This window comes from Sycon ciliatum, chromosome 5 (genome assembly GCF_964019385.1).
Source record: "Sycon ciliatum chromosome 5, ocSycCili1.1, whole genome shotgun sequence".
Lineage (NCBI taxonomy): Eukaryota > Metazoa > Porifera > Calcarea > Leucosolenida > Sycettidae > Sycon > Sycon ciliatum.
In genome coordinates, this window is record NC_088647.1 from 15,134,685 (window position 1) to 15,157,184 (window position 22,500).

Sequence of the window (22,500 nt, forward strand, 5' to 3'; positions counted from 1 at the left end):
AAATGACACATGCCTAGAGACCCGCTGGCCTGTGACTGGATGGGTGATGACCACGGTGGACACTGCTGGGCTTGGGCCTGACGTGCAGCTGGGTAGCCGTGGCGCTGTGACCCTGAGAAGGCATCCACATGGGCAGGCTGGGGTGCTGCTGACGCCAGGAAAGCAACGTGGGCGTCCTGCTGTGAAGAGCCCAGAGAGGCGTCCTTGATGACGAGAAAATGGGTGATGCTGGCTTCATACGCGCGGGCTGCTTTGAGAGCTTTGTCAGAGTCGAGGCCATCGATTTCCAGCAATTTTCGCCGAAGGGCGTCAGACTTGCAGCCGATGATCCAAGACAGCCAATTTCTCCGCGGCAGTATCCGGGAAGCCACTGCGTTTCACGTGCATGGTCGCCCAAACGACAACAGAAACCCTCCATAGTCTCGTTCGACTGTTCACGAAGCTGACAGAAATTGTAGCGGAGGAGCGTTTTGTTTTGGTGCGTATTGAACTCGTCCTGCAGGGCTTTGGCAAGGTCGTCGAATGTTGCCCCTGTGTTGCTGAGAGTGGGCACGAGTTGCTGGATGTCTTCTCCGCCCAGGTACTGGAGTAGCCCACGCTGTTGTCCGTCATCGCCAATTTTGGACGCAGCAAGCTAAAGTTTGAAACTCCGTGTTCAGGCGGGCCAGCGTGTGGCGGCATCGTAGAGGGGGACATAAATTGGAAAAGGTCCAGGGGGCGGAATGGCGGGTGGTCGGTCACCCATGCTTGCCGCGGAGGAACGAAATAGCTCTCAGTGCCAATGTAGTATTCTTTATTTCTCCAGTCCAAAACAACCAGAGCCCAGACTCAACTCATGCACAGGAACTAAAAGCCGCGAAGTCCGTTTCACGCGCGAGTGGGAAACGGCACATGCTGCATGCATAACATATCACGATGCACTACTAGTACATGCATCATGAATGACTGGAGTGGCCAAGGAATGCCACAGCGCGTAAGTAGACGTGAACACTACATTTCCAGGCGAGAATGCGCCAGTAACAGGTGCGTGTGAATGCACCTTAAGAGCCTTGAACTGTTGCTGGGAAGGAATCGGCAGACTGAAGAGTCCCCCCCCCTGGAGCTGGGAATATCTTTGTCAACCTAAGTACATGGTACTGCCAAGCAGCAGGACCAGGCAATCCCCTCGTGAATAATCTCTGCCATGACCTGCCTGCAAGGTGCCTTGACGAGCTAGGTGCTCGAGGACTGATGGGAGCTTATGTTTGACAAGAGTGGTGTATATACTGTATGAGGTTAGAATAAGGTGCACATGTACAGTACACTTTCATCTAGCTGCTTACAAAGGTTAGACACTATGTGTTGTCTGTTGTGCATTGTTCTGCAGACAACGCTCAGTCCAACCAAGCCACGTCCAGCTGTCGGCCAGACAGGCGACTTTGTGGACTCGGGAATTATCGCCGGCGACGAGGGGTCGGCAAGCAGTGTGGGTGGTGTGTCGCGTAGTGGTAGCGATGTCAGCTCACGGAGCAAGTGAGTAACATTACTGTTCTCAGCAGCTTCATGTCCTGTGGCTTCTCTGCTCACATTGAGTACGGGTAATGGCCAATTTCTTGTACTTGAAAACAAAAATATTCAGAGGAAAGGCTCGGATGGAGAGCCAATGATCAATTTATAGTAAAGAAAAGGGCCAAGGAACTACAAGTTACGATAATTATAATGTCCACTAACACCACCAGTTACTTGACCAGTTTCAAATTGGAAGGCTGTTGGAGTGCGCACCCAAGACGTGCTAGAGCTGATAGCCAGTTAGTTGTAGAACGTCAGTACTGTCAGTTAGTTTTATGCAAGGTTATCGCATAAGCTGATCATCAGTGTCAAGTAACTGGTCGTGTTAGTGGACATTATATCGTAACATGTAGTTCCTTGGTACTTTTCTTTACTGTATATTTAGAGGAAAAAGATAACTTTCTTCTCTCCGCTGTCTAAGTGGCCATCTGGGTTTACCGGTTGTTTTTGATTTGTTTTTGTTTTTCAAAACGGAAAGATTTATTATTTTCAGCCCCTGCCCACCCACCCACCCTTTCTGAAGGTAAAACCGAAATTTCAACAAAATCGTTGATGTCGTATCCGGCACCCAGCAGTACCTGGGCATTCTCTATGCATGGTGTGCATGGTGTGCATTCTCCATGCATGCTGTGGATTCTCCATGCATGGTGTGAATTCAATATTTTTTTTCAAAACAAAACTCCTGGAACCCACCCACCCCAAACAAACAAAAATCGTTTTGAAACTTGAAACAATTGGTGACCTGGGACGGTCCCTAATCCGTTGAGTGCCATAAGTGATTGACAAGATTTTCTTGTAAAGTGCCATGATCAGATGAGCAGGAGTACTTTCTGAATGCCATGGTCAGCTGGTTCTCACCCTTCCCTCAGTGCCACGCAGGTTTTTGGAATTGTGCTATTTTACAGTTATAAACTTCAGGACGGCAAATGATGGTGATATATTGCTACTACTCTAAGATAATGTATACATGATATGTTCAGAATATCATCAGCAACATGTTTCAGAGCTCACCATGCAGAAAAATATTAATGCCCATGAATCAAGGCAGCTGTGTCAAAGTGAAAATAAGTCAGCAAGAAGGAAATGCACACGTACAAACTTAGTTTGCAACAGCGGTACAACGTAGCAAACACTGCTTGTGGTGTGGAGATAGTTGCTAAATTTCACAGCAGTAGTGAAAGGTTATGCACTAGTCCGCGTATCGTACTCTGTAGTCGTGCAGCGTGTGAAAGCGCTGGAAGCATTCCCCGGAGCACATCATGCGTACGCACCGCACGCACTGCCAGCTAGTTTTCCGGTGGTCCGGTCGTCTGCTGCACACAGCACAGTCTCGCTTCCCTTCAACAGCTAGCTGCGTACAGAAGTGTCGCTCAGTTAGCCGAGCTGTGTCCACATCGTCTGTAGTTGCTTGTGCACATCTGCAACGTGGTTCACCAATCGGCCACTGTGTTTCAGTGAACAGAGAAGCGATGAGCGCCTTGTGGCATTCCTTTCCGTCAAGGTCTTTGCCAGTCATTGCGTTGTAGATTATTTTCGCGTTGTGCACCGAAATTTCCAGCAGCTGATGGAAAAGGATCAGGTACCAACGGCGGTGACGATGCGGGAATGCGTAGTAGCTGAGCATCTGATCCGCCTCGTCCACGCCGAAAAATCAAACTGTTGTAGCTGGCGATGCATGATGGCTTTTTCAGGGACTGAACTCCTTGAGGCGCACTCCGGTCGCGAATATCTACATCGACAACTTCACAAGAGTGAATCGTGGAGAGAACTGTCACTTGCTTCTTGTCCGGCCAGGAGCATGTTAGAACTGTTTCATCTCTCCAGAATCTTGGCGGCGTGCCCTTCTTTTTCTTGTCCTTATATGCTGGTGGAAGCCCTTTCGGATTGACTCTCACTGTGCCGAAAGCTCCCATTCCACGGCGCGACGACAGCCACTGAAATAAGGGAGGTGACGAGTAATAATTGTCCATGTACACTACGTGCCCTTGGCCGAGGTGTCGAACCAATTTCGCCACTATCTGACTGCCCTTCGATGTGTCGGCCATGGCTATGTCTCGGCCCTCGGCCATATCTTTGCCGGCGTACAAAGTCCACTCGTATATGCACCCCGTACCGGGCTGCGCAAGGACGAATCCTTTCACGCCCCACTTAGTTGGTTTGGCCGGCATATATTACTTGAAGGATAGGCGACCCTTGTACGCAATCATCTGCTCGTCCGCAGACACATCCCTCTTAGGGTAGTAGGACAGTCTGAAGCGCTTGACGATTATGTCCAGGAATTTACGAATCATGGCGAGAGGGTCTCGATACCTGCCGCGCTGGTCATACTCGATGGTTGTGTTATCCACGAAATGAAGGCACGACAGGATCAGTTGGAAACAAATCCTGGACATGAACTTGGCAAAGTCGGGTGTCTGGTAGAGCCAGTCCGTTGTCCAATGGTCTGCCAGCACTGGTTGCTCCACTATGCTCCTTGCGAGCAAGTGTACGAAGAACACTTTCATCTCGCGTGACGAGATGTCATGCCACTTGCGCATCCGGGAGCTTGGAAAGTGAGCGTCGAGAGCTTCCAGTTTTCGCAGCGCATAGAGATTTGTTTGCGTGACAGCTATGTCCACGGCTTCATTCGTGAACATCATAGCGAAACAGTCTAACGACGAGATGTTTTCATCGGCCTGTGCCGTTGGCCCACGTTGGCGAGTTTCTCCCGGCAGCCATGCACGCACGTCTGCGATGTCGTTGTCAGCCGTGACGGTCCGCCAGTTCCACACTCGCGGTTGTTCTTTGTCGTCTTCGTCGCTTCCTTCAAGGTCGCTATCGTCATCTTCGCTACTGCCGCTGCCGACATCGAAGCCTTCGAACTCAAACTCGTCAGACTCACCGTCAAAGATTCGGTGGATTTCACCGTCAACTTCCTCCTGTGTCATCTCTGCCTCTCGCGCTGCGCCTTGAGTCGCCATTGTCACTCGAAAGTGTTTGAGTTTTGAACGAGCGTTTCTCGCTTTTTATAGATACGAACACCCGGTTTTTTCTATCGAACTAGATACCTCCACCCACGGATAACGCCAGATCAAAAGCGTGGGACGGAGCTACAGACCTCTGGCACTGTAGGACACGCCCAAAAATACCCCTCCGTCGGGCTCTTCATAGAGCCTTGGCACTCCCACACAGAAGTGTGTCGGACTCTCTACTCTCTACGTCGCCCGTGGCACTGTGAACTAGAAGTACACAGGGCTCATTTCGGCAGCCGTGGCACTGGATAGGTGATACGCCAGGTGCTCTTTTCGTCAACCGTGGCACTTAGAGGGTAAAAAAGAGCCTTTGCTGTCATAGACTTGCTATGCCTTCTCATCCAGCTAATTCTAGGAAACCAATCAGGTATTCAGCAGAAGACAGGTGTTGAAAGAAAGTCAAGTTTGTTGTAATACTTGCGCTAATCTATTCTTGAAGAGGTCTCCTCATGAGCAGTTCCAATTTTGGGAAGCTTTTTAGTTTCTACGCTTTGTGTGCTAGTGGATTTTCTCAGGGCAAGACCTGCTAGAATGCTTGCTTTAAGGAGAAATTGAATAGTGCTTATTATCTCCTCTCTCTTCTCTCTTCTCTCTCTTCTCTCTCTTCTCTCTCTCTCTCTCTCTCTCTCTCTCTCTCTCTCTCTCTCTCTCTCTCTCTCTCTCTCTCTCTCTCTCTCTCTCTCTCTCTCTCTCTCTCTCTCTCTCTCTCTCTCTCATACAGCACTGCTGCTAGGCATGCGGCCGTGGAAAAGGCTCGCGTCCCCACGGCCCGGAGTCAGTCGCTGACAGAGAGTCGCACCAGGCGTGTCGGTCGATCATTCAGCCACTCCACCACTCTCGTATCAGTCACTCAGCGTCAGAAGATCTCCGCTGCGCATCTCATCATCAGTCAGCAGACCAACAACTTGGCCAATGATGGCAAGAGGCACATGGATCATGACCCCACCATGTGGCTGGGAACAGACAATGGACTGTGAGTGGATATTTCCTGGGTCTGCACTGCTGGTTTGTAGGTTGACAGCTTCTCATGCCGCTTATAGAAAGATGACTTTGCAAACAAGAAATATTAGCCTACCAAAGACTCACTGATGCATGTACATACACTCTTTGGAATCTGATCCGAGTATGATGCTTTCGTGCTTGCTTGACGTGTGCTTCTGTGTGTTGCTGTGTGTTGCTGTGATCTGTTGTATGATAGTCTCTACATCTACCGAGCTGGAGATTCTATTCGAATGCGACAGCGTCGCACTGTCCTGCGTCTCAAGTTTGGCGTTGTGAAGCTGTGGTAAGAGCTGTCCTCCTTTTACGAAATTGCAAACTTGAACCTGTGCAGATCCAGTCTGTCACGTTCCATGCAGCATTCAGTTATGTACAGGAATGTATGTGGAGAGTACTTTAATGCATTGCATTGCTGATCTATGGCGACAACCAGAGGTCGGTGGCACGCAGCACATTGTCGTGTTTTGTGATGACAAGTGGGTTTCGGCATTCTGTTTTGACTCTGCTTTTCTGCACAGCCACACTGGTAACAGCGTGTATGCGTCTCTGAAGGACGGCCACCTGATTGTGTTCACACGGACTCCAGGTGATTGGACTACTGCACGTAACCTCTAGATGCACTTCAGCTCATGGTGTTATGTTTGGGTCTGATAGTTTGATAGTTTCTCACTTACCACTAGATGAACAGTGGACTCTGTGTTGCGAGACTTGTTGCTGAGGCCAGCAACTAGTCCTATCGTGACAACTGAATTCTATAGAAAAGTGTAGGCTTCCGCTAGTGGTGATCATCCACGGTGTGCGCGTGAAGTGCACCTCAGCATTGTGGACATGTTTGTGTCGCCCGTTTCTAACCGAAGCGCTCACATATTGGAACATTTTCAATTTCAGATCCTGCCTTGATTATATAGTGCTGAAGACATGGCCGTAAACTTGTGGCACATCATCCTGTTAGCAGTGCAGGACATCATCAAAAGTCTATTCATCCAAGTGCCTATCGTAATTTTGTATCCTTCTTCGGCCCTGTCTGTGCACGCTCAGGTGGCAACTGGGACACTCGCGACCCGGAGGAGATCGTTACTAACTTGCCTGGGTCGGTCGTCACGTCTATGATCGTAGTCGACACGGATCTCTGGTGCGCCTGTAGAGATCGAATTCTGATCATCGGAAAAGACTCGGCCTTTGTCAAGGTACGGACAGTTAATGATAGTACATGTATGCTACTCTTGGTAAAACCTGTCAAGGCAGCGACCACTCGGATAAGGTGACCACCTGTTCAAGAAGACCACTGAAACCAGGACCAAGGGATGCTACTTCCAATCAAATGACCCTGGATAAGGAGACACCACCTGGTAGCAGAGACCGCATTCTGAAGGTCCCTTGAGCGGTCGTCTTAGACAGGTTTCACTGTACTTGCATTACCGGTACTCTTGTCATCCAGCCACACTTCAAAGCTGGTTTCGGTGAAAATGGACTTTGGTTGGACAATGCGGCAATCGAAGTGAAAATCCACAGCTGAATCAGAATAGCAGTTCTGCTGGTCTCTCCAGCACACTTTGCCCAGACTACTTCTTCGGTACTTCCCGGCTAAACTGTCATTGAATCAAGTACTTTGAGCATGACAATATCCTGTGGGAGCCATAGAGTTACGTAAAACAAGACGCGAGAGCGTTCAGTCGGCAGAGCTGCAGGGACTCACCTTCACGTTGATACATGTATCTTCTTTCTCTGTATATTCTTTGTTGAGAGCGTGTGGCTTATCTAAAGAAGGGTTCAATATTGACCATGGCCCTTTCTTCCAAACACCTTGCCCGTTATCTGTGCACCGTGCAGGGGACCATCGTAGTGGGCCGCGATCCCAGCGCCAAGGTCTCCTTCATAGCCAACTTGGGGCTGTGCGTGTACGTTGCTATGGAGACGGGTGGCCTGCTGCACTGCTACAACGCCGGCAATCATGAGCACCTGTTTGACATAGACACGATGGCCAATGTTGCGCAGATGTTGACCGGTAAGGTTGCCATGTTATCTTGTTTTAACTCACTCAGCGCTAAAGACGTATATTCATGTACGTCATTGAAAAAGACGTCCAGACGCTGAGCACGTATATGCATGTATACGTCTTTTTCAATGCCAAATAAGTAGTGCAGAGCCTGGGTGCCATGACCTGCAGCCTTAAGTGAGTTAATCTGCATGCACTGTGATTTCAAATTGGGACTTTACGAGGAATTTCAAAGTACATTATTAGGAAATTTCAAATTAGGCCACCTTCGTCGTACTGGTCTTTTTTCTCTCTCTTCGAAACTCAACACTTGCAAGCCAGATGCGAAAGGAAGAAAAGCTCATCAGTCGTACCGCCGGGGCTCGAACCAGGGACCTTGATATCCGTGAGCAATTCTCTGACCACTGGGATTGAAGAAATACGGAGTACATGTACATTCCTGATCATGATGATTACCTAGTTGCATCAGGTCATACCGTAGTGACTCGCATTTAAGCACATGTGCCTATACCCGGGCATAAGCGCACCCTCACAAATAAGCTAGCGCACAGGCTTATAAGTGAACCTAAATGCAGTCCAACACCAAGTTCACGTAGTTCAATATGCATTACGGTATCGCACTATTTTCATAGTTATGCAAGGCACCGGTACACCAGCAACTCAAGCGCATGCGCCTATGTGTGAGACAAACCGACCCGCGAAAATAGCAAATAACGCAAAAACTCACTCATAAGCTCATGGGCCTTTATGTGCGTCCCTACTGTACATCATTTGGAGCCGGTTGTTCACTGGAGAGGTTCAATTTTTGATGTAATTGATTTCAGTTTCCGCACTTTTTGTTAGTTTTGGGCCAGGGAGTCGTGCAGTTCTTCGAAGTATGCGTTATGGTAGGATACAAGAAGTGGAGGAGTTGGAGTGAGCTCAGGTGGCAATGCAAGTTGTATGACGTTTTCAGTGTCGTCATGCATGGATGATGCATGGTGATGAAATGACCTCATACCAGTTCCCACCGCAAACGAAATATTATTGTTGGTCTTGTTTTGTGTGTCCGTTGGTGCTCGCTTGCAGGGTGTGACACCATCATACGTCAGCATAAGATCAACTGCTTGCGGATCACAGCGCTGGAGAGCTACCGGGGTCTGATCTGGACTGGCACCAGTGCCGGTGTGGTGCTGACACTGCAGCACATGCCCGCCGTAACGAAGAGAACGACCGGCAAAGACATCGGCGATGTACCGCAGCCGCAGGCGTCGTATAACGGGCACACGGGACCGGTGCGCTTCATCACGGCCACCGAGAGAATGAGCAAGCAGCCGGTCGCCGGGGCAACAAACAGCGGCAGTGATGCGCGCGACCGCACCAACTCTCACGAGACCATGTCGCGCCAGCAGAGCTCGTCCGAGCAAGGAGCGTCGGCGCCGAGTTCAGTACACAGCACGCCTCTTCACAGCGTGTCCTCCATGGAGCGAGCGGCTGCGCTGAACACAGACGTATGCAAATACGTTGCAAACACGGACGTGGAGGCGCTAATCGTGACCGGAGGCGACGGTTTTGAGGACTTCAAGGCCACACCGATCGCCGATAACGATGACTTTGCTCACGATGACAGCTCGAGCCACCTGCTGATATGGCAGATGACCTGCTAACCTACTGAGCTCCTAACCTGCTGACCTTGGCGTGCTTCTAATCTGCTGAGCTGCTGAGCTAACTAAGATAACTGGTTAGTCATGGCAAGAGGTACGCAGCATGCCAATGTCAGCAGTCAACAAGTGTGATTGGTTGCGTACTTCAACGTATATCCATGGATAAGGGAGCACTATCATACTGGATACTATTATGTCTGACGTGACCAGTACTAGCTGGTTGTGGAATTGGTGGAATAGGAGCATCTTGATGACTTAGTACACAAATGACTGAATTGTAGAACTTGGTTTACTAGTACATATACGGGTGCATTGTCTTGCCCCATGCACGCACTGCAGATATTTAAAACTGGACGATTCGTTTTAACCGGAGTCCTGTGGCACTCACACAGTCAGTTTGGCTCTTTGGAGCACTAGTCTTGACATCATGCAGTGACAATGCATGCACTAATCCAAGCTGGATGTAGCTAGTTGAGCAATATGCTGCAATATGTTTCGTCTTGTCCGACGCCTTTCGCGTTCAAGCGTCTTGTTTTCTTCTTCTGTTTCGTTTTGCGTTTTGATCTGTTGAAACCAGCTGATTGGTTGTAACGATGTGGAAATTATTTGTTTTGCTAACCCTACACGAAGCCAAAAACAGGATCATATACTATACTGACATAGAACCAGTATCTATATATTTTTTCTTTTGCCGTATCATCTGTTTTCCGTCCGCTTGGATTGACTGGAAAGTACATGACTGTACACATACTGACACTCAGACTACTTCGCTGCTATTTGGGTACTATAACTACACTAGTGCAAGCACTGGGCTTCTCTTAACTAGTAATATGTTACTTGCACATGCACACATACACACAGTCACACACACACAGACACACAGTCACACACACACACACGGATCAAGTCAAGTTGTACAGACGTGTACTTATATACCCGGGAAGTTCTGCGTTAGGGAGTGAAAGGATACAAAATCTCCCGTAAACCGGGTTGATTGGAATCTCACGCATCATCTGGAGTAGTCTCCCACAAAGCACAATAATCACGGTCTCGGCGCCACAGGTGCAGACCCAGTGCCGGGCCATTATATACAGCCTGGCGGGAATGAATAAAATAATTGTCGTGGCGGTCAAGTTTGAAACCCGGCCATTGAGGAAGATCTCTTCTACTTCTAGTTGTAGCAATAAGCTCCCTGGGAGCTTAGATCTTGCTTGTGCAGTTGTAGTAACAACACGATTTGGAAGGACATGATTGCAAAGTAACCTTTTATGGTCGCTCGGTCAGCATGACATGACCACGTGCATGCAGTGCTGATTCAAACAAAATAATTCTTATTTACCTGTCAAACTATATGGACATGAAATACGTAGAGCTAGAGAGACGTGTCGTCAAAATTACCTGGTATTTCCTGCATGTGTAGTTTATCTGGATAGTGTTTGATAGGCAGATCTACTACACTACAGTAAGTAAGTACTGTATTAGTTGTAGTTATGTCTCAATTGTATTTTGGTGGCGCACGGAGAGCCAATTTTTTGAGTCAAGTCTTCAATTCTTCCAAATACTCACTGGGCCAAAGTCGGAGTCTATGTCACGAAGCTCCAGGAATGAGTGCTGTTGAGACCAGGACGCATGGCGACAGTGTCTTCGTCATTTCTCTAAATCGCCCGGAGAAGCGAAATGCGGTGGATGCGGCCACAGCCAGCTTGCTGGCGAAAACCTTTCGGCAGTTCGAGCAAGATGAAAGCCTCCGCGTGGCGGTGCTGACTGGAAACGGGGGAAATTTCTGTGCTGGCTACGACTTGAAGTTTCTGGCTGAATCCGGATCATCGGCTGGAGAGGATCTAATCAGAACTCTGACTGCTGGTGAAGAAGATACTGGGCTGGGGCCTATGGTGAGTCGAAAATGCAATACTGCTCAATCAATGCAAAGGGGAAATTCGAAAAATGAAATTTGAAACTCGTGTACGCGGCGAAATTACATAAAATATTTTGAAAACATGTGACTTGATTGGTTGTAATTGTAAGCTTTTCAAGGTCAAGTAAAATTAAATTTTAATTAATAACATAATCATTGCATCCACTTATGTAAGGGGATTCTAGAGAGTTGTATTACAGTCAGACCTCACTTATCTGGTCCTCTTTTATCCGGATCCCTCGCCATCCGGAAGAAAATTGTTGGTTACCGATTTACAGCATATGTCATGCATACATACAGTATGTGTGTTCGATTATCCGGTGCCCTCGCCTATCCAGATATTTTTGTGGAAAACGGATATGTGCTGTGCAAAAGCGAGGTCTGACTGTATCTAGTTAGATGACACAAGATGATGGTACTGAGTGCCCGAAACGATGCCGGTTAGTTTTGACCCAGATTTCGGACGTTCTCAGTGACATGATTCACCGTCCATGCAACATGTGAATATTTGATTCGTTTTTTGTTTGTGACAACAATTGCACTCAGAATACAACATAGTGCACCGTACTCGTCCATGCACTGTACATACCGCAGAAATCAGTAGTCACAGATTCAGAGCAGCAAGCAGGATGCGGACATTGGTGCCGGTGTAGCTAACCGCGATGTCGCCGCAAACATCCGTGTTACAGGAGTAGAGAGTAGAGAGAACCGAAACGATTCACCAATCAACATACATGACATACTCTAGAAAACTGCCAGAAGTCGGTTCAATCGGGGCTTGTATCATTATACCGAGTCACAAGTTTCAGGCTTTTTCATATGAAATTTGTAGGAGGTGACTCCTACCCGAACCCACATCCGTTGTTCACCACACGCGGCCCATGCCGTCTTCCCTAGTACTGTAAGACATGTACATGTATATATAACGAGGAAGTAGATCTAACGTTTTAACGGATGACATTTCTTCGTTATAATAAGATCCGTTGAGCCCGTGCTGCTTCATATATGTTGTGTGTGGATATGCCGGAATACTGCAAGATCGTTAAAACATATCTTCTCGTTAACCTATGAGTTTTGGACAATCGTTGAATTTGCGACTCGTTATAATAACATGTCTTACAGTGGATGTCACGACTCCATGGGAAGCACTGTGGTTGCCGTTGCTGTTACTACTACTGTTGCTTTTGCTGTTGCGGTTGTTGTTGCTGTTTTTGTTTTCATCTAATTTCAAATCGCTTTGCAAGCAGGCAAGCATTCTTGTGCACTTCTCAGCCATAGTGTTGTGTTGTGTTGTGACTCTGAAACGGTCCGGCCGCTATGATTATGTGACTATGTGTGGCTATCGATAGGGTCCGTCTCGCTATCATCTGTCGAAGCCGTTGATAGCTGCCGTGAGTGGGTACGCCGTGGCAGGTGGGCTGGAGCTGTCTCTAGTGGCCGATATGAGAGTGGCGGACGAAACGGCCACCTTTGGCGTATTCTGTCGGAGATTTGGTGAGTAGCCACAAGTTTGCGTGCTAACACAAGAGTCAGGATTGTCAGTTGTGCAACAGGGTGGTTCAGAATCTGGTGCATGGTGTACCCAAACTGGTCAGGGCAGTGTGAATGAGGTTGACGCTTTTGAAGGAATATTTTCACATGGACACAACAGGAGGATTTAGGTAGCTGGCCTTGGCCTATGGGCATACCACATCATAAAACAGCCTCTTTTACGGGCGAACACAATTCGTTGTGCCACATCACAATTGTACTGTACATTTTGTGGGTGTAAGTGTTGTTCACCGAAAGATTCACACTCGGCTAGTCCAGCGCTAAGTTGCTCAAGGTGTTTAGATTCTCACCAGCCCACCTTCCTGAAAACCTCAGTATCTGAACTGTTGTCAATAAGCCCTTAGTCCTCGCGCTGAGAAAATCATGTGTCACGCCACAAGTGCATGATTGTGTTGGGTGCCATTTCCCCTCCTCTGGGATGGTAACACTTCTAATGTACTGCATGGATGATAAGAGATGGCGCCTTGCCATAAGGTGGCCTCATTTCTCAGAAAGAACTGGTATAGCTGGACTCTCTCTCTCTCTCTCTCTCTCTCTCTCTCTCTCTCTCTCTCTCTCTCTCTCTCTCTCTCCCTCTCTCCCTCTCTCCCTCTCTCCCTCTCTCTCTCTCTCTCTCTCTCTCTCTCTCTCTCTCTCTCTCTTCTCTCCCTCTCTCTCTCTCTCTCTCTCTCTCTCTCACTCTCTCTCTCTCTCTCACTCTCTCTCTCTCTCTCTCTCTCTCTCTCTCTCTCTCTCTCTCTCTCTCTCTCTCTCTCTCTCTCTCTCTCGCTCTCGCTCTCTCTCGCTCTCTCTCGCTCTCTCTCTCTCTCTCGCTCTCTCTCGCTCGCTCTCTCTCGCTCTCTCTCTCTCGCTCTCTCTCTCTCTCTCTCTCTCTCTCTCTCTCTCTCTCTCTCTCTCCATGTCGGTTTTCAAAGACGTTTTGGCCTTGAAGTGACGAATAATAGGAACTGGATTCTGAACTCTGGAATATGTTCCGTCAACAGCAAACCTATTATGGAGAGTATGGGCTCCCTAGCTGCTGGAGGTTGAGGTACCATCTGAAATTCATATAGGACTCGATGATGAGAAATGATGAGTCAGCTGGTGTGTAGTTTGTCGGAGACTTAGATCATCTAATGTTACTCTTGTTGGAACTCGATACAGCTCATGTCGATATCATCTGCTACAAATGAAGTCCGGTCTGTTGTCAAACCAGCGTTGGCGAGTGTTGGTTTGTTGCTGTTTCTTCACCCACAGGTGTTCCGTTGATTGACGGAGGAACTGTACGCTTGCCTAAACTGATTGGATTGTCCCGTGCCCTGGACATGATCCTGACTGGCAGACCTGTGCGTGCACAAGAGGCGCTGGCGTTTGGCCTAGCTAACCGTGTTGTGCCACCAGGCGACGCCCTGAGCACGGCGCTGGAGATAGCCGCGAGTATCGCTTCGTTTCCACCGCATGCCATGAACGCCGACCGCACGTCCGCCATCCGAGCAGCCTACGGCGGTCTCCCGTTGGCCGACACTCTGCGGCAGGAGGCGCTGGATGGTGCAGACGCACTGATTGACGGACAAGCTTGGAACAATGCCAGCGGGTTTGTTCAAGGTACTGGACGCCACGGCAAATTCGGCAGCCCGAGCTCCAAACTGTGACGCAAGCGCTGTGAGCTGCTACAATGCGAGAGTGCAGACAACTTTTGACTGTATTGCAACAGCTAGCTAGATGCACAGTTGCCAGTGTTATTGGGAGTATCGATACGGTTCTTCAACAAGATGCACTGTGGAAGTTAGTTGCTAGTCAGCTACCGTCTGGACTTATTACCGGCAATTCCCGCACACGCTTTCCGCATGCATCCGCAGCTTACCGGCTTCATGCTGCCACTATCAACGAGCGACGAAAGCAGTAGAGACATCTTCAGTCTTGCCTACAGTTGCTCCTGCCTTCTACACACGACACACAGGTTCTTCGACGTCTAGTCCCAGCGTACTAGTAACTGCGTTGTCTGCGTCGTCATAACGCCACCATGACTACCAATCATTGCATTTAAATCACCGCCAGACGGAACGTGTTCTTGCTACATTGCTATGCTGGAATACGAATACGTTCTGCGTCACTGCCCAGTGTGCGTGCAGCCTCTGTGCCAAGGATACTACTGGCCGGCTGGCTGGCTGACTGGGGTCTGCTCTTGTCTACTCGTGTGACCTATCAGCACATTCAGTTGCTTCCAGCCTGGAATGCACATGCATGCTGTCAACCAGCACTTTCACAATTCCCTGCTGTCAACTAGGTTATGATTCCCTGCTGTCAACCAGAGCTTACAACTCCCTGGCCCTGCTGCCAACCAGGGATTATGACTCCCTGCTACCAACCAGGTTATGACTCTCTGCTGCCAACCAGGGCTTACAACTCCCTGGCCCTGCTGCCAACCAGGGATTACGACTCCCTGCTGCCAACCAGGGATTACGACTCCCTGCTGCCATCCAGGGATTACGACTCCCTGCTGCCATCCAGGGATTACGACACCGTGCTGCCAACCAGGGACTATGACTCCTTGCTGCCAACCAGGGACTATGACTCCGTGCTGCCAACCAGGAGCTTTCACGATTCCCTGCTGTCGACCTATGTGTGGAGTATGTCTTGACCAATCACGGCGTTCAGTCCAAGCCGGCCTGGGTGGTAAGTGGGTTGTTTCGACATGTTTGTGTATAATAGTGTATGCACACAGACAGGTATCAGGCAAGCTACAGCTCATCCCCGCACCCAGTGAGACTAGTGCACTTCAGTGTACTGACTGTTGCCATGGCAGCCACCAATGAATATGGAGCTCGGATTAGGAGTGAACGCCTGGCTAGTAAATATTAATTTTTACTGATCGGGGTGACACCGTATCGTTTTTGACGTCTTTCACAACCCGTCCGTACCTGTCACCCCTTACTCCCTTGCTGGGTTGTTCGGACCACCAACCCGTGACTTCTCCTAATACAGGACATGTTCATTCTGTATTCCGGATTTGTGTGCAAGTCGTGAAATTGACGATGTGCGTGTGGCTGCAGGACATGCAGGACTTTCAGATTTTTAGCTGCGTAGGCTACAGTAGGCCTGCTCCAGGAGGTACTGGCTTCTCATGCTATTTCTTATGCTGTTAGTGCAACACATGCAGCTAGGTCACTGATATGTTGAGGTGACAACCAAAGTGAATTTGGTGAATTTGATGGTGTGTGGAGAGGACATTGTATGTATCCAGCATAGTGGACCCCTATGAGAGAGGGGGGGGGGGGCTGCTTTACCCCAGATATGTACGGTCTGGATGCTTCATTCACCCTACTGTTCTTGCCCCTAAAACAGGGGGAGGGGGGGGGTACATTTCCACACATAATTATTTATGGATGCTCTCTCTGCTTCTCGCGCAGTTTAACTAAGTACATACAAAAATAAGGATCTCTATATGCAGAGAATGGGGAAGAAATATCTCGCCCAATGGCGAAGTGGGGAGGGGAACTAAGAGAGACCTCGAATTGCGGGGTCTAAAAGAAGGGGAAATGGTCCCCTCTAACTAGTCTATGAAGGGAGAAAAATGGAGTATATAGAATGAATGGAAAAGGGAAAAGTCTAGAATGGGATAAGAAATGTTTTGGAATGGGTAAGAAAGCACCACAAAACTGGAAAGTGCAATGGGAAGTTTTTTGGAAGTTATTTCGCCGATGACATCATTATTCTTGCAGTTCTCATCGTTCTTTATTCATGGTTCTACTGAAATCTGAGACTCAATCCCACCATGGTTTGAGTTATGCATTGCATGAAATATAGTGATCTCTGAACATGAACGGTTTGGTTTGCTCGATAGGGGGTGGTGGTATAAGGTGAAATCAAGACGACAAGGCAATTGTCCAATTCAGATTTAAATTCATTAACAAATTATACAGCGGTCAAATTGCACTCAAGACGAATGGTGCGTATCCACCGACACATTCATTGTGAAGCAGGAGAAGCAAGATTACCAGTCCCCAGAAAGGTTTGGTTGGTCACACTATGCATGGTAGTACAACATGCGGAAATTCAAGTTCTGAACAGAATGCAATGCCGAGCTAGATATGTGACTGACGAGGTGGCTTTATCGGGGCCAGCTTATCTCTTACTGATGATCTAAGTTTGTATGCGTACCCTGGCTTCGGTGCTCCCACATTGCATTGGTGCGTTAGAGGTTCGGCCATGGCGGTTTTCGCCATCTTGCAGGAGGACGGCTCTGGGAACACACACGTTCGTTTGCCAGGACCGGGGCATGGCGGTGTCTTCATGCCACGTGACGTCCTCAACTCCATCGGAGATTTGTGCGTGTCCTGCGGCTGCTGCGAGTGTAGTCTGGGAAGAGGGGGAGGAAGAGGACAGCGAGAACATCGAAGGTGTCGACAATCATTGATTGAAGACACGAGATCTAATGGAAGTAAGAACAATGGCTGCGCAAGCCAGATTCATTTGCAAGTTCTTTTGCAGGTGTTGCACGCTGGGACTTTTAGCCGCACAATCACAATGTTATAGAGCAGGAATAGTGCTGGTGTTAGCATACGCTACGCATAGACTTTATCTTCAACGAAAACGAGTCCCCTTCATGCGAGTGCCACTCATGTCTGTTGATTTTTAAGCGAATGCCAGCATTAAAAATTTTGCTAAACGAAAACAGATCTTGAGAAGCAAGTTGTAACGGAGTCTTAATCTCGCACAAAGTCCAGTCAAGTGTACTTAAATTTTGCTAGACGAAAATAGATCTTGAGAACAAGTTGTAATGGAGTCTTAATCTCACACAAAGTCCAGTCAAGTGTACTTAAATTTTGCTAGACGAAAGTAGATCTTGAGATGCAAGTTGTAATGGAGTTTTAATCTCGCACACGTCAAGTGTACTTCACTTACCTTGGAACCGTGTCCGGAGATGATTGCGTAACCCTGGGCTTTGTACTGACCGCCGTAAAAGTTGGCACCGAAATGACACACGCATGAAGAAAACAACACCGCTCATTAAAAAAAAACAATCCTAGTTGAACTGTGGAATAACAATACATGTCGTAGTAGTGTATTGTCATAGCTAATCTGTCTGACATACACCACGACCACAGAAACAGCACAATAGTTATAATCCAGCAAGGATGCTACTCTTTTTGGTAATACTTGGCTAGGCTCCTCGTCCCAAGAACGTATTCAGAAGTAACTCTTTGATGACAACCTAGCTTATAAACAGAAATCTGGCTAAAAAATCAGGCTGCATTTTACCAGTATACATCTTGCATGACATCCTTAAGAGGCTTAATGTTAGCTTCAGCCCACAGTCCTATGTTCATAGAACCAGGAGGTCTGCAACACGTCTTGCCCCTACGGCCAGAATAGACTATGGGCTAGCTTGACTTTGACCCTCACCTTGGTGCTGCTGGCCGTCGCTTGCTAGCAACATTGCCGGTTCGCTGCATGGCTGTCTTCTGCTCACGCAGGTAGTCTCCCTGTGTTTTCACCTGACCGATGCCCAGATCTGGTTGGTAGATATCAAACCCACCACCCGTCACACAGAGAGACTGCATAGCAAGGCAACACACACGTATGCACACATACACATACATACACATGCACACACACGTGCACACACACAGACACACATGCACACATGCGCACGCGCACACAAACGCGCACACACACACACACACACACACACACACACATGCGGCTTCAACAAATGAAGTGATATCACTCCAAAGAAAAGAAACACTCCACTAGAACACCTTGGAACAGTTCAGTGCAGAAGCTGAAGAGAGCTTGACTTATCCAATAGCTGTACATAGTACAATACCCATAATTCAGCCTAGCCCTGCCACCACTTCTCGTGCCTATCCGGGAATTTAGTGGACTTCCATATATTATTTAAAAAAATAACTAACATTTGTTGCACACCATGAGTCCGGTGGCGAAGGCGGTGGCGTTGATATCTTGCCTGGGCTGTCAAACACGAGTGTGCCTGTGTGTGAGGGATGTGATGACGTGCGGTCCGGAACCCGCACGCTGGCGCTGGAGCTCTCCGGGATGATGAGAGCGCCAGTGGTGCGGCCACCGGCGCGTGATCGTTTGTTCCTCAACGGCGGCGTCGTGGTGTGCTTGATGGGCGATGGTTGCGTGGGCAGCTTGGCGTCCAGAGCGCCTGTCGCACTCAGCAGCTGTGCGTCGCAGTTCTCCGTCAGCGCTATCGTGTCAACACGGTCGGATATCGACTTCATGTCTTTGCTCGGCGTGTCTGTAAATAGAATTTCCACAGCACAATTCAGTTTTAAATTAATAGATTTAGAGCAAGAGTACTATTATTCACTCGCACTCGCAGGACAGAAGTGTACCCTAGAATCTGTAGACAGAGTACAATCTGAAAAGTCGTGGCCACACACACACACACAATTTAGTATGTACTGTGGCAGAGGTTCAAGGCCAACATTTCCTTTCATCGTAAAAAAAACCTCTCACCTGGTCTCTCTTCGTCTGGCTCACACGACCACAGCCAGCTCTCCAGCCTACAGCAACCAGCAACCAGCAAGAAGTGACAGTGGGCAAGATTAGCACACAGAACTGGACCAGTACATGTAGCTATCACCATCGCCACTAACTGGACATGTGCAGGTGCAGCACATCAGCATTGTCTCACACTGTCATGCACATAATGGCGCAAATCCCACTGGCCGTTGCACAATGTGTGTGACTCACCATAGCTGTTCCCTTCATACACCTGAGAAGTAACAATACAATCATGAACATCATTCCATACAGCCACACGCATTGTATGCTGCTCACTTGTAATTGCTCAATGTGTGCGCGTGTGCACCCTCGCATGCGTTTTACGTGAATATGGGCATTTGTGACTAACCTCATGAGAAGTATGCGTGTCGCCCAGAAGTTGGGCTAGGTTTGGAACCAATGGCAAGAGGCAGTACAACAGTCATAGAGCTACGTGAACATCACCTCATGCGGCAATACCACCCTGAGCCAGGTTACCAGCATCATGACACACCTCAGAACTATGTTCAGTGCCAGGCGTAGGACTCGGAGCTAACGCTAGTGGATAAGTAGGCAGAACCTTAACAGGCAAAACTCGGACATGAGAAGGGTTCGTAGTCACTTCCTTCCAAGTGGAGGAGCAGACCGACGAAACCCAAGACAGGAGAACAGTTCGTTTGGCATTGCTCACCCTTCAAGGAAGTGCTGCTGCGGACCGAGAACTGAGCCAGGACGGCAGATTCTGCGACAACAAAACAGTACGTGCACACCAGGCTTTAGAACCGCAGTTGAAGACATAAATAACCGTGACCATAGTTTTGCAGCATCTGCAGTTCTGCACTGCAGAGTATCACCAATAACCAAAAGCCACGCAGCCGTTGTAAGGCACCCATAGCATCAGTCAGTTTTTTTTCCATCTGTTTCCCCATAAGGGGGCTTCCGTAAATACCGATATTTATTTAGAAACGAAAACTAGTCGTTTCTCTTCAACCTCCTCCCTGAGAAACGAACATGTACAAATGGTACATAGTATCGATATTTTTGATCTTTTTTTCTGGACATGCTCACGCGTGCAAAATGTACATCGATATTTTTCCAGAAACGAACAGGCGCTCAACCCCCTCCCCCCTAAACGACTAGTTTTCGTTTTTAAAGGGGAAGTTAAGGCAAAATTTAAATTTCACCAGGTGTAGTCTTCGGGGTTCTGAGTCGAATGGTCGTGGTCCGAGAAAGCTGAGACGCTCCCTTCCTACTTGAATCCCAATCGAACTCGCGCACTTCCACCGAAACTGGGTGAATGCGCCCTACTAGATGGGGATTTGTACGCAAAATGTCACTAAAAGCGCCATTTCGTTCTTATAAAAGCACGGATGACCGCGATTGGCCCATATGTTGTAGTCTTTTGGACGCTGAGGCGACTGGTTTTGGTCCGAAAAGGCTGCGATGCAGCGTTCCTCCTTTATTCCCAATCGAACATGGTTGAACAAGTGGTCACGTGCTCCTGCGTACACCAGTCAGCTGGTCACCGTGCCTGCAGGGTACAACTTACTAGCCTGTTTGACCTTTTTTGGGTGCAGTCCTGTCACTCGAGTTGAACTCGAGTTGAACCTTGGTGTGAAAGTTGTCGCCTGCTGGCGTGGTGACCAGGTGATTTGGGCACCCAGGAGCACGTGACCACTTGTTCAACCATGTTCGATTGGGAATAAAGGAGGAACGCTGCATCGCAGCCTTTTCGGACCAAAACCAGTCGACTCAGCGTCCAAAAGACTACAACATATGGGCCAATCGCGGTCATCCGTGCTTTTATAAGAACGAAATGGCGCTTTTAGTGACATTTTGCATACAACTCCCCATCTAGTAGGGCGCAGTCACCCAGTTTCGGTGAAGTGCGCGAGTTCGATTGGGATTCAAGTATTCAAGTAGGAAGGGAGCGTCTCAGCTTTCTCGGGCCAAGACCATTCGACTCAGCACCCCGAAGACTACAACTGGTGAAATTTTATTTTTTGCCTTAACTTCCCCTTTAAATAAATATCTATATTTACGGATGGCCCCTAACAGCTGGTATTGCATGATTCAGATTTCCCCGTCAAGTTTTCGTGTTCAGACTTTGAGTGTAACAGTTACGTACCTAAGCCAGGCTATTGCCATCTGTGCAGTGATCTTGAACTCTTTCATCAGGTAGCAAGCAATCAGAGTGCCTGTACGCCCCAGTCCAGCTACAGAGAGCATGACAACGACATGTTAGCACACCACACAGTGAAAGACAAGAGACATGTTAGCACACCACGCTGCATAAAAGACAAGAGACCATGCTTTCCAGGATCAACATACATCCTGGATGTGCTCAGTGCATACTGCGTACTGTATAGTGTTTCTACAATCAAATAAACATGTAAATGATCCTATCTCAATTCTCAAGCAGTGCTTGCTGAAGATTTGAACTTTCGAGATCAAACGAGTCAAAAAGTTCAACAATCAAATGAACCATTAAGTAACCTGCTAATCAGTGGATTGCCAGTGCTCTTACTTCAGTTGATTACACTTATTACAAGTAGTGACTGAGACTAAAACTACAGCTTCTTCAAAAGAGTGTAGTCCTGCTCAATGAAAGCTGATTATGCGGGTCAAGTACACACCGAGAGCAGTGCAGCCCTGGACCTCCTGACACTGGGACTGTGGCTTTGGCTCACTCGATCGGATTTCATGGAGCAAGCAGCACTGTACTTGGTACTCAATGCTATGAGAAGTGTGGTGTTCGGCCTGCAAGCCATGCAGGAGTCCATTGCATGACAAGACAATGATTGGTCTATTTACAACGAGCATGCGCATTAGAATACAGGTATGTGTGTGTGTGTGTGTGTGTGTGTGTGTGTGTGTGTGTGTGTGTGTGTGTGTGTGTGTGTGTGTGTGTGTGTGTGAGAGAGAGAGAGAGAGAGAGAGAGGGAGAGAGAGAGAGAGAGAGGGAGAGAGAGAGAGAGGGAGAGAGAGAGAGAGAGAGAGAGAGAGAGAGAGAGAGAGAGAAAGGGAGAGAGAGAGTACAGAAAAAGACAATTACACGACAATCACTATCTACTAGAAGAAGCATGCAGCTATGCCTATAGTACATGCAGCTATGCCTATAGTACATTCAGCACCGGATGTTCTACTGCAGGACCACCATACCTTTGCAATGCACCGCCAGTCCACCGCCTGATTTGAACGTGGCTGAACAGATGTCCAGGAATCCTCTACACGTGGCACAGGACAAACACAACTGTTACTTACACTGTGGTCACCTAATCAACACATCAGCCTTGGTGTTTGTTTCTTTTTTCTTAGCTTTATTTTACTTCAGCACAGGCA

At 48.3% G+C, this 22,500-nt stretch overlaps 3 protein-coding genes across 4 annotated transcripts in view; 2 read left to right on the plus strand and 1 right to left on the minus strand.

The window, feature by feature from the left end:
* Positions 1-9,893, plus strand: part of LOC135817776 (uncharacterized) — a 26,565-nt gene extending 16,672 nt beyond the window's left edge. Inside the window, exons 14-20 of the mRNA XM_065331016.1 lie at positions 1,367-1,512; positions 5,281-5,532; positions 5,758-5,844; positions 6,077-6,144; positions 6,597-6,745; positions 7,389-7,563; positions 8,623-9,893. Of these exons, the coding sequence (XP_065187088.1) occupies positions 1,367-1,512; positions 5,281-5,532; positions 5,758-5,844; positions 6,077-6,144; positions 6,597-6,745; positions 7,389-7,563; positions 8,623-9,200 (1,455 nt within the window). The 3' untranslated portion in view covers positions 9,201-9,893. The remainder of the gene's footprint in view (positions 1-1,366; positions 1,513-5,280; positions 5,533-5,757; positions 5,845-6,076; positions 6,145-6,596; positions 6,746-7,388; positions 7,564-8,622) is intronic.
* Positions 9,894-10,660: 767 nt separating this feature from the next.
* On the plus strand, positions 10,661-15,806 carry LOC135817777 (carnitinyl-CoA dehydratase-like). Its single transcript, XM_065331017.1, has 3 exons — positions 10,661-11,089; positions 12,462-12,606; positions 13,900-15,806. The coding sequence occupies exons 1-3, from the start codon at positions 10,688-10,690 to the stop codon at positions 14,292-14,294; spliced, it is 942 nt and encodes a 313-aa protein (XP_065187089.1). The 5' UTR covers positions 10,661-10,687; the 3' UTR covers positions 14,295-15,806.
* Positions 15,807-16,029: 223 nt separating this feature from the next.
* The window catches only part of LOC135817778 (dual specificity protein phosphatase CDC14C-like), a 15,096-nt gene continuing 8,625 nt past the window's right edge, over positions 16,030-22,500 (minus strand). Inside the window, exons 10-17 of one of the 2 annotated variants that reach the window (XM_065331020.1) lie at positions 22,321-22,385; positions 21,287-21,374; positions 19,850-19,900; positions 19,132-19,178; positions 18,561-18,910; positions 18,049-18,200; positions 17,548-17,580; positions 16,030-17,001 (exon numbers count right to left, since the gene is read on the minus strand). In XM_065331020.1, the coding sequence (XP_065187092.1) occupies positions 16,728-17,001; positions 17,548-17,580; positions 18,049-18,200; positions 18,561-18,910; positions 19,132-19,178; positions 19,850-19,900; positions 21,287-21,374; positions 22,321-22,385 (1,060 nt within the window). In that variant the 3' untranslated portion in view covers positions 16,030-16,727. Of the gene's footprint in view, positions 17,002-17,547; positions 17,593-18,048; positions 18,201-18,560; positions 18,911-19,131; positions 19,179-19,849; positions 19,901-21,286; positions 21,375-22,320; positions 22,386-22,500 lie in introns of both variants that reach the window. The other variant, XM_065331019.1, reaches the window with a different exon arrangement.

What these genes read in the sequence shown, in the direction of transcription:
- LOC135817777 (XM_065331017.1), top strand. Translation starts at nt 10,688, where the DNA reads ATGTCTCAATTGTATTTTGGTGGCGCACGGAGAGCCAATTTTTTGAGT. An exon ending in ATACTGGGCTGGGGCCTATG is followed by an intron (nt 11,090 to 12,461) that starts GTGAGTCGAAAA and finishes GGCTATCGATAG; the next exon opens with GGTCCGTCTCGCTATCATCT. An exon ending in CGTATTCTGTCGGAGATTTG is followed by an intron (nt 12,607 to 13,899) that starts GTGAGTAGCCAC and finishes CTTCACCCACAG; the next exon opens with GTGTTCCGTTGATTGACGGA.